The 13219-nt window shown below is 53.3% G+C and overlaps 1 protein-coding gene across 1 annotated transcript; it reads left to right on the forward strand.

Annotated features, from left to right (window-relative positions):
* The first annotated feature begins 3699 nt into the window (after nucleotides 1–3699).
* On the forward strand, nucleotides 3700–7747 carry SOX18 (SRY-box transcription factor 18). Its single transcript, XM_058036299.1, has 2 exons — nucleotides 3700–4229; nucleotides 5846–7747. Exons 1-2 carry the CDS (start codon nucleotides 3827–3829, stop codon nucleotides 6694–6696), a joined length of 1254 nt encoding a protein of 417 aa, XP_057892282.1. The 5' UTR covers nucleotides 3700–3826; the 3' UTR covers nucleotides 6697–7747.
* Nucleotides 7748–13219: the final 5472 nt, after the last annotated feature.

Genomic DNA, 13219 nt, shown 5'->3' on the forward strand with positions numbered 1-13219 from the left:
GGCAGGGACAATGCAGGGACAATGCCTTTGTGCTGGGGGGCTGGGGGCGGGCAGGGACAATGCCTTTGTGCTGGGGGGCTGGGGACGGGCAGGGACAATGCCTTTGCGCTGGGGAGCAGGGGCGGCCGTCCCGCCGCGCTTCCTCCGCTAGGTGTGGCGCTGCGCTGCGCGGGATGCTCGGCAGGGAAGCCAGGGGCCGGGCTGGGGTCAGCCAGCTGCCAGCTCCGTAAAACTGGGGAGAGAATGAAAAAAAAAAAAAAAGAATTAACAAACGCACAACTCCAGAGGCCGTGTGCTGGACTGGGGTCCAGCTGGCCTGGTTCCAAGCGAGGAGGGCACGGGGAGAGGGCACTGGGCGGGTCACTGGCTCCATCTGGGGATGCCCAGAGCTTCCTCCCTGCCTGCGGTTGCAGGTGTGGCTGGTGAGGAGCCGCTGGGTCAGCAGCACCCCGTGTTCCAGCCCTGTGGGCAGCAGGGAGAAAGGAGGGCTGTATCAAACCCCTCCCAGGAAGGCTGAGCCAGGCACAGACCCTGCAGCTTCACCCCGCACCTGGGGAGGGGCTCTCACTCCTGGAGTGCAGCTCTGTGGTGCTGGCTGTGGGGACACCGAGGGGAACAAAGCAGGGTGGCATTGTCCTTGAGGGCAGGCTCCTCCCGGGATATTTTGGGTGCTTTGCACACAGGCATTTCTGCATCCAGGCATTTTTGTGTGCTTTGTATACTGCTCCATCCCCCTCAGCTCTCCTTCCCCTCTCTCTGTGCTTTTCCTCCTCCAAAACCATGCCACACTCCATGGCTCCTCATCCCATCCCTTTTTTTCCTATTTGTTTCCTTTTTTGCAATTTTTTCCCTTTTTCTTCCTTGATGATTTCCTAATGATGCAGAACCAACAGCAAATGCACTGTAAGACCAGGTTTGCAGACCCAGTGCAAGGCTGGGTCTCATGCAAGCTTGAGGGTCAAAGTGCTTGGCTTTGCTCCATGGTCAGGAGCTCTCAAATGATCCCATTATAACAGGGACAGCAGCACCACCCTGATCTCTGCCCCCTGCAACAGGGAGAGCGTCCTGAGCCCAGGCCTGGAGTGGCTGCACAGAGCAGTGTGGATGACATGAGGCTCTACCTCCACTGGGGAGGGTTTGCCCCAGCTCTTAACACCATTCCAGGGCTAGGAAAATCAGAGCTGCCCCCACTCCAACCCTGCTGCAGCTCATCCCCACCCCATCCCAAATGCCAGCTGGTGCCATCAGGTCCAACCCCAGCTCCAGGGCGGCTCTGAGCCCACCTGGAGGCCAAGGATTGTGCCAGGGCCGTGGAGGAGGCACAGAGACGATGTGATCAGGGAAAGAACCACATGCTTGGCTGAAGCCTGGGAGATGTCCCCATCAGCTGCTGAGACTGATTGCCCCACAGGCTGCTCACTTCACTCCACAGGCTGCCACAGGTCCCAGCTTGAGAGTCCCCAGATCCCCCGGCACCCACCTTGCTCCTCCCAGAGCAGGGACAAAGAGCCAAAGGCTCCAGGGGCTCTGCTCTGGATGGCAGCAGGGACTGCTTCTCCACCAAAGCAGTGCTCCAGCTCCCTCTGCATGGGGGAGAGAGGAGAGGAGACTCCTTGCAGCTGTGTGGGCTCTCCTGTGGACTGGTGCTGATTTGCACTTTCAAAATTTTAATGAGAAGCTCCAGAAACGTGAAGGAAATCTCGCCCGAAACCTCTGTCGCTCCTGGTTGACGATTGAAGAATAAGTGAGACATGATTTTTTATTTTTTTTTTTTTTATTATTTTTTAGAGGCCTTTGTTTTGTTTAGGGTTAACAGCAGATCGGCTTGTCCAAATCACTTCCAGACACACAGAAACCATGGCATGCAATACCCCACGGCTGTGAGAGGCTGGAGCTGGGCTCTTGTGCAACCCAGTGCCCCAAGCCTTCCTGAGGCTGAGGTTCACATTTCAGCCTGGGGTCTGGGGCATGTCCACAGCCAGAGAGGGCCTGGGGGCAGGTACCCGGGGCTGGCACATCTCTCCCAAGTCAGCCCCATCGTCCCGGGGGTTTCAGGGGGCAGGCACAGTGTGCCAGCCAATTGATTGCAAATGGGTCCCGCAGTAACTCCAGCGCTGAGGGCAGGAAGGACCTTCAGACAACCTGGGCTGACCCTTGGCACTGCAAATCCCCTCTGGATGGCAGCCAAAGCCAGCGGAGCAGTGACCTGGTGGCAGGGGACGTGATGCTTTGCTGTGGCTGCCGGTGCTGTGGGCACCCAGCCGTGCCCGAGGCACGCAGCGATGGCACAGCCGTGCCAGCCCCTGCAGGCTGGGCTCAGCCACCATCACCTGGCTGACACTGAACCCCCCGTTCCTCAGCAGTCTCTAGAAAACACAACGCTTTTCGTGTAAAACCCAAGGAGCCGTTTCTGTGCCTGACACTGAAATTCCCACAGAAAACTGCCGCGGTAGAGAGGGCTCACCCCTGCCTTCACCCCAGGGCTGCTCCCAGCCCCGGATGGGGAACGCTGGCCAAAACACACACACCGAGTCAGCCGTAAGAAAAATAAACGCCGAGCCCTGAACATCCCTGGGCTGCTGCACACAGCCTGGCAGGCGAAGCTGAGCTCTTCCCTGTTCCCTGCCTCCCTGTTCCCTGCTTCCCTGATCCCTGCCTCCCTGATCCCTGCCTCCCTGATCCCTGCTTCCCTGATCCCTGCCTCCCTGATCCCTGCCTCCCTGGTCCCTGCTTCCCTGCCTCGGCACCGCTGGTGGCAGGGGGCGAGGGCAGGGCACAGCGAGCAGAAAAGGGGCTCGCAAATAGAAGAGAAAAAAAAAAAACCCACAAAAACATAAAGAAGACATAAATAAAGACCGAGAGAAAGAAAGACAGAAAAACAGAAAGAGAGAGAGAGAGAAAGAAAGAGAGAAAGAGAGAGGAAGAGAGGAGAGAAGGAGAGAGAGAGAGAGAAAGAGAGAAAGAGAGAAAGAGAGAAAGAGAGAAAGAAAGAGAGAAAGAAAGAAAGAGAGAGAGAAAGAGAGAAAGAGAGAAAGAGAGAAAGAGAGAAAGAAAGAAAGAAAGAAAGAAAGAAAGAAAGAAAGAAAGAAAGAAAGAAAGAAAGAAAGAAAGAAAGAAAGAAAGAAAGAAAGAAAGAAAGAAAGAAAGAAAGAAAGAAAGAAAGAAAGAAAGAAAGAAAGAAAGAAAGAAAGAAAGAAAGAAAGAAAGAAAGAAAGAAAGAAAGAAAGAAAGAAAGAAAGAAAGAAAGAAAGAAAGAAAGAAAATTAAAGAAAGAAAATTAAAGAAAGAAAATTAAAGAAAATTTTTAAAAATTAGAAAGAATGAGAGAAAAATGTAACAACCCTTCTCCTTGGACAGAAGGGAACGGGGCAGAAGCTTCCACACCGGTCCCAGCTCGGCCCTCCCCGGGTGGTTCTTCCTGCTGGTGCCTGGGGACGCCCCCCTTCCCTCCTCCGCCTCCCCCTCATCTCCTCCTTCTCCTCCTCCCCCTCATCTCCTCCTCCTCTCCCTCTCCTCCTCCTCCTCCTCCCCTCGCCCCGCTGATTGGTCCAGCCCGGCTATATTTTGCCCCTTCCAGCCCAGCATCATCCCAAAAGTTTTTTTTTGGGGGGAAAGGGGGGAAAAAACCAAAAAAAGATAGGAAAAAAAAAAAAAAGAAAAGAAACCAAAACAAACGCAGGCGAGCCCGAGTCCCCCGAAGGCAGGCGAGGCAAGCGAGCTGCGGGCGGCTGCTCGGCGGTGCTGGACCCGGTGGGACGCGGCAGGAATCCTGATTCTCTCTCTCCGGCACCCGCTCGGGTCGGACACAAAGTGCTGTCTAGCTGGAATGAATATATCTGAGTCTAACTACTGCCGAGAGGAGATATCGCAACCCCGGGGCGACTGTTCATGGGTCACCGCCGCCGTGCCGGCCGCTGAGCCCGGGCTCGCCTTCCCGCGCCCCCCGGGAGCCGCCTCCCCCGCCAGCCGCACGCCCAGCCCCGAGCCCGGCTTCGCCTTCGGCCCCGGCCCCGGCGGCGCGGCCCCCGGCGCGGCCCCCAGCCGCACGCCCAGCCCCGAGCCGGGCTATGGATACAGCCCCCCGGCCGGCCGCCCCGAGGGCAAGGCCGCCGAGGACTCCCGCATCCGCCGGCCCATGAACGCCTTCATGGTCTGGGCGAAGGATGAGCGCAAGCGGCTGGCGCAGCAGAACCCCGACCTGCACAACGCCGTGCTCAGCAAGATGCTGGGTGAGCGGGAGCGGAGCGGGAGGAGGGCTGGGGGCGCGGGGATGCGGGGAGCGGGGCTGGGGATGCGGGAGTGCGGAGCTGGGGAGGCGGGGATGCTGCGTTACGGGGCTGGGGATGCGGGAGTGTGGAGCTAGGGATGCGGGCTGCAAGAGTAAAGGGCTGTGGGATGCGGGTTTACAGAGCCAGGGACACGGGGATGTGGGACTGGGGATCCAGGCTGCAAGGATACAGGGCTGTGGGATGAGGAGGATATCGAGCTGAGAGACAGGGATGTGGGAGTACGGGGCTGGGAATACAGCATTACAGAGATACAGGTCTGGGGATGATGCTGCGAGAGTGCAGGGATGCAGGGGTACAGAGCTCAGAATGTTGGGGTACAGGGCGGGGGGTGTACAGGATAGGCAGGTTTGGTTCTGATAGCCCAAGGCACTGGGATGCAGAGCTACAGAGCTGGAGATGGGAACTGCTGAGGTACAGGGATTCAGGGCTGGGAGTGTGGGATGGAGCACTACAGGGATTTGGGGTGTGTGCTGAGAGCCCAGGGCTGTGGGATGCACACTGCGCAGATACAAGGCAGCAGGGTGTAGGATGCAAGGATATGGGGCTCTGCTAGCCAGGCTCCAAGGGTACAGGACTATGGGATGCAGATTGCAAGGATATGAGGGTACAAGGATGGGGTGCTGTGGGATAGAGCACCTGGGGGATGCAGGGCTATGGGCTGCAAGGGTAAAGAGTTGCAGGACACAGGCTTTAGGGATGTGGGATGAAGGGCTACCAGTTGCAGGTTGCAAGGGTGCAGGGCTGCAGGGATGCGAGCTGTAAGGATGCAGGACTCTTGGATGGGACTCTTGGATGCAGGACTCAGGCTGTGGGATGCGGTGTTACATGATGTGGGACTATGGGGCTGTGGGATATGAGGATGTGAAGATACAGAGCTGTATGTACACAAGATGCAAGGAAACACCTCAGGGAAACAGGGCTGCGGGATGCAGAGATGCAGGGCTGAGCGGTACACAGCTGCAGGGATGCAGGATATGGGAATACAGGCTGCAGGATGCGGGATGCACGACTGTAGGATGCGGGATGTGGGAACACGGGAAGCAGGATATGGGTAAATGGAGTTGCAGGATGCGGGATTACGGGAAGCAGGATATGGCCAGACAGAGCAGCAGGATGCGGAGACACGGGGCTGCCGGGTGTGGGGATGTGGGATCCAGGATATGGTGCTGTGAGTTTTTGGGATGAGTGATTTGCCCTGCAGAGGTGCAGGTTATGGATGCGAGATGCAGGGAAGCAGGGACTGTGGTCTGTACCAAGGGGCAGTGGGAGGCAGAATCCCCAGCTCTGGCAGAGGGGTTCCCATTCCATGCAGCCCCATTCTCCCACAGCACTGAGGTGCTGGGCACTGCTGGATTCTCCTTCTGGGACAAGGGAACAGCCTGGCTTGGGAACCCATTCCCCAGCCCTTCCTGCTGCCAGCAGTGAGGCCCGGCTCAGGTGCCAAGCCGTCTGCAGGAGCCCTTCACCCCTGGGCTGCCTCTCCCTGGGTGCCCCCCTGCCCTGGCCAGTGCCAGGTGACTGAGCCACTCTCACAGAGCTTCTCTTTCCTCTTCCAGGCCAGTCATGGAAAGCACTGAGCGCCAGCGACAAGCGTCCCTTCGTGGAAGAGGCAGAGCGCCTGCGAATCCAGCATCTCCAGGATCACCCCAACTACAAATACCGCCCAAGGAGAAAGAAGCAAGCCAAGAAAATCAAGAGGATGGAACCCAATATCCTCCTGCATAACCTTTCCCAGCCTTGCAGTGACAACTTCAGCATGAGTCACCATGGCGGCAGCCAGCCGGGCCACCCCCAGCCTCCCCCACTTAACCACTTCAGAGAACTCCACTCCATGGGGTCGGATATTGAAAACTATGGCTTGCCAACTCCTGAGATGTCTCCCTTGGATGTCTTGGAACAGACCGAGCCGGCGTTTTTCCCCCCACACATGCAGGATGACTGCAACATGATGGCCTTCCGCGGCTACCACCACCATCACCAGATGGAGTTTCCCCAGGAGAAGTGCATGGGGCGGGACGTGGCCGTGCCCTACACTCAGACCCCCTCACACTTGGCCGACGCCATGAGGACTCCTCATCCCTCCAGCCTTTACTACAACCAGATGTGCTCAGGAACTCAGAACGGGCTTTCCGCCCACCTGGGCCAGCTGTCTCCCCCTCCTGAAGCCCACCACATGGAGAGCGTGGATCACTTGAACCAAACCGAGCTCTGGACAGACGTTGACCGCAATGAGTTTGACCAGTATTTGAACATGAGCAGGACTCGTCCCGAAGCCTCGGGCCTCCCTTACCATGTCTCCCTGTCCAAAGTGACTCCTAGAAGCATCTCCTGTGAGGAGAGCAGTTTGATATCTGCCCTGTCCGATGCCAGCAGTGCTGTTTACTATAGCCCCTGCATCACCGGTTAGGTTGACCCCACCATCCAATGCGTGCACCAGGAGAGCCCCGACTCTCCTCTAAAAAAACGAAAAGCCATCTTTCTTTAACCACGAGCTCCATCATATTTAGAGTATCTCATTAAATGCATCGCTTTCTTGTTTGTTCTTTTTTTATTTTGATTTTTTTAAATTTTTTTTAGAGACAGACCATGCTGAACTCACTGATATACCGTATAACTATATAACACAGATAGACGCCTTTCCCCGCCGTGCTCCCCGCTCCAGCCCTCGGCAGGGCACATCTCCAGCTCCCACCAGCTCCAAGGGCATTTTCAAGTCAATTCCAGTAAATCCTGCCTGAAACAATCACACCAGGATGAGCCAAAGTGTGACCTGTCCCCAGTATTTAACCCAAGGACAGGCAAACTTTTAGGGAGGAAAAAGCTTTTAGAAAGACTTTGCCGGGGCTGTTAAAGAGTCGGCGCCCATTAGGGGTGGGCTTTAGGACAGTTTTTACTGTATTCTCAGCAATATATTTTAATTGGGCAACAAAACTATATTTTTACTAAGCATTTTTATATATAAAATGGTATTTAATGTCTTTTGGGGGTTTTTTTATTAGACTTTTTAAAAAGAAATCAAGGGATATCCATGAGATCTAAAGCATTTATGTAGCAAAGCTGGATTTAAAGAAAAAAAAAAAAAGGAAGGGGGGAAAAAAGGAGATATTTTGTGAAAAGGGAATGCTAATGTAAATATTGAGGAACAACTGACTGGAATTTTGTACAAAAGAAAAATATGACTGCAAACACTTTTATTGTCTAGAACTGTATGGAGAGCAAACTGTTTTATTCTGGTTAATTATTAAAACATCTTCATATAATTGTTCCCATCTTGTGTGCTTGTTGTGTGAACACATATTTTCCGCAAATACATGTTGTCCCAACCATTTCCAGATTTTTGTATCCGTTGATTAATGTTTTGACAACCTGGCAAATGTATTAATTTCCAAGCTGCCGCCCGCCCGCCCCATCAGCCGCCTCGGGCTCCGCGAGCGCGGCTCTGCTCGGCTCGGCACAGGACGGTGGCTTGGGATGGGATGGGATGGGATGGGATGGGATGGGATGGGATGGGATTCTGGCGGCAGCCCCACAGCACCGCGCCGTGCCGCCCTGAGATGCTCCCAGCAGGAAAAGCAGCTGTTCTCAGATTAAAATATAATAAAACATGTGATATCCTCCTCCGAAACGAGCCTTGGTGTGGTCATTGTTTTGGCAGGCTGGCAGCGCACCGATGCCTGGTCCCCATGGCTCACCCTGTTTTCCCATGAAACCCCCCAAAAATAGAGCCAGGCTGCCCCAATGCTTTCTCTCCAGTCCTCGGAGCTGGAAGAAAACTCCGTGTAGCGGAGCCTTTCCTCCTCCTGGCCTTCATTGGCTGCTTCCCGGCTCCAGCAGCAGCGGATCTTGCCGAGCCATCACCATGCCCAGCCGGATCCTGCTCGGAGCTGCTGGTGCTTTGCTGGAGCTTCATCCCCCTCCTGTGAATCACTGTATGATTTACAGGGAGCTTTTTTGTTCAATTTGAAAAGGAGGAACAACAATCTGTTGCTTAAAACCCGGTGGCATCCGTTCCTTGAGCGCCTAGTGATTTAAACCAGGCTGATATCGCCAAAAAAGGCTGTTTAAAAAAAAAAAATTAAAAATTGAATAGAAGAAGAGGTTTTTTGTTGTTGTTGTTGGCAAAGAATTGCCTTTTAGGGGAAATGGATATTTAACAAATGACATTAATTTTCAAGCTTCTCCTAAATTAAATTCACATTAGTGTTAACAGGACTCAATCCTGACTCACTTTTTTTTGTTGTTGTTGAATGTGAAGCGCTAATAAACGGGACCACTCCGGGGGCTGGCGACGCGTTCCCATGGAACGCCACAAAGGCGCTTCATTGTCTTTCCATATACAGTATGTAAAAAGGGGGAATACATGGAAAAATGACCTCACTACCTACACGGGAGAGCTGGCGGGCGCCCGGCGGGTGCCAGAACCCGCGCTGCAGCAAACAAACACAACACCAAATGAGAAGCATCCTGTGCCGCCGATGACTATGAAAGGAAGCAGCCGGCTATGGGCTCCATCCCCGAAGCGGCCCGGGAGGAAGGAGATGAGGGAGGGGGGGAGAAGAAGAAAGCCCAGAGTTATTTTCCAGCTCCCAGCTTCCAGGTACCTTCCAGGCATGGATGCGGTCACTTCCTGCGGTTTGAAGCGGCGGTGAGCAGGCCGATCCTCACCCAGCTGCTCGCCGTGCCGGGGAGAGCCACTGTCCATCACACCGTGGAGAAAACATGAAGTCACTTTTCTGCAGCAGAAATTCCCTTCTGTCCCTGTGGTTCAGCTGTGCCAGCTCACCATGGTTTTTCAATTGAAGGAGGGTCAATTTAGATTAGATATGAGAAGTCATTAGGATGAGGGTGGTAATGCAATGGCACAGGTTCCTGGAGAAGCTGCAGATGCCCCGTTCATGGAAGTGTCCAAGGCCAGGTTGGATTGGGCTTGGAGCAGCCTGGTCTGGTGGAAGGTGTCCCTGCCCATGGCAGAGGGTTAGAACTCGATGACCCTTAAGGTTCTCTCTAACTCAAACCACGCTGTGATTCATGTCCCAGATGCCTCTGTGGGGTTCAGCAGGTGCTGAAAGCTGCAATGGGTGGTCATTCCCATACATAACTGCACCAAGGATACACCACGTTGAAGCCACAGCCACTGTGCAAGCCCCACCTCGCTGGCCAGCCCTACCCCAGGTCACAGGGAAATAAAAGAGAAGGGAAAGGAGAGAGGAAAAAAAACCTCCACCTCTCCATGGTCACAGCTGCAGCCTCATGGTTTAGCCATGGCCAGGACAGGATTTATCCCCCTCCAAATCCAGGGTTTGGTGAGACTGGTGGCACAGGGGCTGATGTGGCTCCATCAGGAAGGCAGAGGATTCAGCTGAACCTGGGAGAGATGCTGGATCCTTGTGAAGGGTGCTGGCACCTTGATGGCTTTTAACTACATCACTTATTTTACTTATTATTTTTACAATTTTATATCTTGTTTCATATCTTATATATTAGTTCTATGTCTATCTATATTATTTTATACACTAGAATTTATTTTATATTTTTTATATTTAATATTTTATTTCTTTTCAACATTTTTATATGTTACTTTTATATATTTTTAACATATATATATTATTTTTATCTTTCCCCTGCCCCTGTCCCTGTACAGCTGCTCTGGGGCCAGGAAACCATCCCCCAGTGTTTTCTTTCACTGCATGCCAATGGCTCAGGTGTGACGTGGGACTGGAAATGGCTGGAGCTGACATAGTTTGAGGATGATTTCACTGCCGTTATGGCTCAGGCTGGGGCTGTTACTGCACAGCCCCTTCCGATTTTTATGACTTAATCTCTCCAAAGCTCAAGGCCGGATGGTTTTGGGCTGGGGAGGAGGAGTGAGGGGCTTTTAGCAGGTCGTTACGGCAGAAATATGGAGAAGGTACTTGACAGGTAAATGGAAAACCTGACAGCCCATCCTGCTGGCTTTCCCAGCATGCAGGGAGAGGGGGAGGCGATGCCAGGTCCTACCTGGGCTTTATGGGCAGATGGCATCTGCTCTGTGTCCCCTGGGGGAGCAGGGCAGTGGATTCTCTCTGTGTGCAACTGTGCAACACATCCCTGTGCAAACCTGCATGTGTGCAAGCATCGGTGTGAATGGGTGTGCAAGCACCCGTGTGTCCCTGCACCACTGCATGCATCCACGCTCACATCCATCCCTGTGTGCATTATCCACGTGTGCAGGCATTTCTCTGTGTGTGTGTGTGTGTGTGTGTGCACACTCCTGGATATCCGTGTGCCTGCATCTGGGTGGGTTGTGTGTGTGTGTGTGCGCAAGTGTGAGCACCCCTGCACATGTGTGCTGCTCCTTTTTGTGCATCTTTCTTGTTGTCCCTTTGTGTGTCTGAGCCTGCATCCAGGTGTTCCTCCATGTGTATCCATGCATGCATCTCTCCATGGATATGTGTGTGCATGCATGTAGGTGCATCCACGTGTGTGTGTGCGCATCTCCATGTGCCTGTGTGTCTGTCCATGTCCATGTGCCTGTCCATGTGTGCACGTGTGTGTGTGTGTGTGTGTGTGTGTTCTGCTGGAGGTTCACAGATCAGCTTTATAGACGTTCTGGATTTTTTACAGCATTACGGAGCTCTCAATGACATCACTCACCCAAATATTAAAACCTCATGTGCCAGCCAGCCCAGCCCGGCAGCGTTCAGCTCCAGGCTCGCTGTTCCCAAGGCTGAGGCTGTGGCACAGCCAGAGGCAAACAGGATGCACAGGGTGGCAAGTGGCAGCTCCAGAGCAGCCCCAGCCATCCCAGCCCAGAGCTCACCGTTGGAGTGGGAACACTGACATAACAGCCCTGATGAAGTCATCCTGGCTGGGATGAACAGGGAATTAGAGGCCTCTTGATCCCTGTATTTTGGGTCTTCAGCATCTCTAGGAAAAGGAACATGCTGCCGATGCTGGTTCCTCACTGTGGCACCAGGCAGCTTCTTTAGAGCAAGTGATGGGATTTATATGTTCCCCCCTCTTCCAGAAAAAAAAAAAAAAAAAAAAAGATTTATCAAAACCAAACCTGTTTGTAGGAAATGGCTCCAAAACATTTCCTGACTCGAGAAAAAGTGCATTGGAAAAAAAAAAAAAAAGTTTCCAGGTTTTTTTAGATGGGAGGCAAAACCTTTGGAGAGGTAACAGCATTCTGTTGTGGGAGGTTAAGCAAAGGGAAAAGGTTGAAATGCAAAGAAAGGTTTCAGATGTTCCCAGAACAACCTTTCCTGGTCAAGCAGAAGGAAAGTTCCCAAGCCTTCCTCAACTTTTTTCTTTGCAGCTCAGTTTGGGAAAGGAAATGTTTGGAAATCTCAGTGCTCCTTGCAGACAGGAAAGGCCCCGTTTCCTCTGCGCCATGCCCAGCGCTGCCGGGCAGCAGGAACACTTGGGTGAGGCTGGGTGCCCGCCCCAGCTCTGCTTCCAGCAGCAGGAATTCTCTGCAGGCAGGGGAGGGCAGCTGCCTGCAGGGAACAGGAGCTGGGATGTCATAAATATTACAGGTTTTGCAAAAGAAAAGAAAAGAAGCCAGCAAGGAGTCTTTAATGTGCCCTGGGAAATCGGTGCAGCCTGAAACCCTTCAGCACTTTTATTGCTGTGAAGTTCATCCTCTGCGTCCCTTGTGGAGCTTGGTTGTCTCCCCCTAGCTCACAACATTGCCCCCACCAGCCCTCACATCCCTTCTCCTGCCTTAGGGCCACCACAAGGCCCTGGACCCTCAGTCCCCTGCCCCACACTAACATCTGATCACCCAGCACCGTGCTGAGGCCCTGTGAGAGGACAGGTCCCTGTGAAGGAGGTAGGTTTGGGCCTCATTGTGTGAGCCATGAGGGACTTTGGGGGCTTCTTTTCCTCACTGGCTCTGAGCCCGACAATATCTGTCAGAACCACTTTGTGCTTGTCTTCTGAGGTGATTCAGCAATGCCGTGAGGTACCAGGAGTCCAAAAGGTCATGGAAAGGTTGGGAGTGTTCTCCAGAGGTCACCTAGTCCAATCCAATCCAACACAGCACAACCCAGACAGCACGACCTAACCCAACCCACCTGATGCAATACAGCCAAACCCAACCCAGCCTAGCACAACCCATCATAACCCAACCCCAAAGAACCCAAACCAACCCAAACCAACCCAACCAAACTAACCCATTCTAACCAATCTCAACCCAATGTAACCTATTCCAAGGACCCAATCAACCTATCCCAGCGTAACCCAACACAACACAACCAACCCAACTGAGCCTGCCTAACCCAACACAACCCAACTGAGCCTACCTAACCCAACAGGACCCAACCAGCCTAACTCAACTTCCTACACAAGTTCTAAGACAAGTCTCTCCATCGTCTCCCGCTTAGCTGAGCTCAGCCCTTCCGGGATATCGCAGCGGTTTTGGTGGGAGTCTCTCCCTCCTCCTGTGCTCGGCAGCCCAGGGAGGTTGATCCCTTCAGGGAACTGAATCACGTCCCCCCCCACCATCGTGGGAGCGTCACAGAGCGTCTGAAGCTCGTCAGGAGAGTCAGGCCAGGCCGCGCGGGGCCGTTCCGGGAAGCCATCCAGCCATCCGCTGGAGAGAGGAGTCTGCCTAAAAATGCCTTTGCTGGCTCCTCTCCACGCTCCGACCGTCCCATATGGAACAAATGTACATTTTCCATCAATTGTTTGTATTTTGCATTTAAAGAAAGAAGGGGGAGGGAAAGAAAAGCCAGCAAGCGAGCGGGCTATACATATACGCAAAGCGTCGGTGACAGCAGATAGGCCCCATCGCGGAGAGGGAGAAACACTGGCTGGCGTTCAAGAGACTCAAACGTATGGTATGAAACAATAAATTTTAAGTGTGTTTTGACATATTTGGTGGTCTCTGCCTCATGCTTAATGAGCATTGGTCCACGTTGCAGGGGAACTGCACAGCTCGGGTGGTT

Source organism: Melospiza georgiana, chromosome 17 (genome assembly GCF_028018845.1).
Source record: "Melospiza georgiana isolate bMelGeo1 chromosome 17, bMelGeo1.pri, whole genome shotgun sequence".
NCBI classification, from domain to species: Eukaryota; Metazoa; Chordata; class Aves; order Passeriformes; family Passerellidae; genus Melospiza; species Melospiza georgiana.